Below are 1,749 nucleotides of genomic sequence, written 5' to 3'. Positions count from 1 at the left end.
GCAGCAGCAGCAGCAGCAGCAGCAGCAGCAGCAGCAGCAGCAGCAGCAGCAGCAGCAGCAGCAGCAGCAGCAGCAGCAGCAGCAAACCTGGTGATGGTGCCGTCGACGTCGGAAACCACAATTTTGATGTCAGTGGGCCACAAATAAATTGTGCCGCAAACACTTTTTTCTCCCTGCAGGGCGGAGCTGACTGTGAAGCAAACGCTGTTCGCGCCGGGCTTCAAGTCCAAAGCCTCCTGCGCGCCAAACCCTAAACCCTAAACCCTAAACCCTAAACCCTAAACCCTAGGCCCTAAGCCCTGGGGCACGGCGCTCTCCGCGCTGCTCGCCACGCCAACCCTGCGGCCGCGGCGCCGCCGCCGCAGTCCGCAGGCGGCAGGCAACAAACCCCAAACCCTAAACCCTAAACCCTAAACCCTAAACCCTAAACCCTAAACCCTAAACCCTACCAGTTGTTCTGGGGTGGGCCGTAGGGAGCGTTTGAGGCGTTTGCCGCTGGGGGCGCTGGCAGCAGCAAAGGCGGGGGATTCGCTGTCGCTGACGGCGCTGCTGCAGGTGAGTCCTGAAAATTAAAATAAAAATAAAAATAAAAATAAAAATAAAAATAAATGAAAGTGAAGAATATTAAAAGAGAAGCAGCAAGCAGCAGAGGAGCCCGGCCGCGAGGTGTACGTCCACCTCGCGCGCGAAAGAACGAGCTCCGCAGCAGCCCCGCGTCTGGCGCCTAGGGTTTAGGGTTTAGGGTTTAGGGTTTAGGGTTTAGGGTTGGTGCGCAGCGACCTTGGGGTTTGAATGCCTGCTGCGTGATCGCGGGCTCCGCGAGGAGCTGCGGCTTGCGCGCGCCTCCCTCCGCGCCTCCCCCGCTGCTGCTGCTGCTGCTGCTGCTGCTGCTGCTGCTGCTGCTGCTGCTGCTGCAGCAGGGGCCGTCGGTGTAGCGCAGCTCCGCAGCCATCAGCCGCTGCACACTGCCCACAGCCAAAGGCCTCCCGAACAGCAGCCAGCTGGCCAGCAGCGGCAGCGCCACCTTCCCCGGGTAGTAGGGGGGGCCCCCCTCGAACCTGGCCACTAGCGAGGGGTGATACCACAAACTAGGGTTTGCTTCGAGGGCCCCCCAGTCCAAAACCCCAGCAGCAAACACGTCTGCGTCGTGCTGCGCCTCTGCTGCAGTCCCAAACAGCAGGTGCCCGCACAGCGACAGCTCCACGCTGCTGCTGCTGCTGCTGCTGCTGCTGGGGTCGGGGCCCCCGGGGGCCCCCAGGGGGGCCCCCAGGGGGGGCCCCAGGGGGGCCCCCAGGGGGGGCCCCAGGGGGGGCCCCAGGGGGGGCCCCAGGGCGCCCGCGGCGGCCGGGGAGCCCTCCAGGGGCCCCAGGGTGCTGCTGTCGCAGCAGCGCGCTGCAGTGCCCCAGGCGGAGCGCCAGCTGCTGTCGGGGTTTGCTGCTGCTGCTGCTGCTGCTGCTGCTGCAGCAGGGTCGGCGTCGGCGGCGGGGGGGGGGGCCCCCTGCGTCGTGGGGGCCTCGGCGGCGGAGGAGGGCGACAGCAGCAAGCTGCTGCTGCTGCTGCTGCTGCTGCTGCTCTTGAGGCCCCGCTGCGGCTCCCCCGCGACCGCAGAAGCAGCAGTGGACACTGTGGCGGGGGCCCCCAAGGCCGCGGGGGCCCCCAGGGGCCCCAGGGGCCCCCCGCCGGGGGCCCCCTGCGGCGGCTGCGGCGGCGGCAGCAGCTGCGGCTCCCCCCCCCCCCCCCCCCCCCCCC

At 67.5% G+C, this 1,749-nt stretch overlaps 1 protein-coding gene across 1 annotated transcript; it reads right to left on the bottom strand.

Moving 5' to 3' along the window:
* Positions 1-87: 87 nt before the first annotated feature.
* Positions 88-1,749, bottom strand: ENH_00043640 (hypothetical protein; the record flags this gene model as incomplete). The annotated part of the gene is made up of 3 exons (XM_013580886.1): positions 88-236; positions 450-562; positions 781-1,749. Coding segments are annotated over 3 exons (1,231 nt in total), but the record flags the coding sequence as incomplete, so codon positions are not given.

Source organism: Eimeria necatrix, genomic scaffold (genome assembly GCF_000499385.1).
Source record: "Eimeria necatrix Houghton genomic scaffold, Enh_scaff3251, whole genome shotgun sequence".
NCBI classification, from domain to species: Eukaryota; Apicomplexa; class Conoidasida; order Eucoccidiorida; family Eimeriidae; genus Eimeria; species Eimeria necatrix.
Note: the sequence above shows the minus strand (reverse complement) of the source record. Positions and strands in the feature narration are given on the sequence as shown.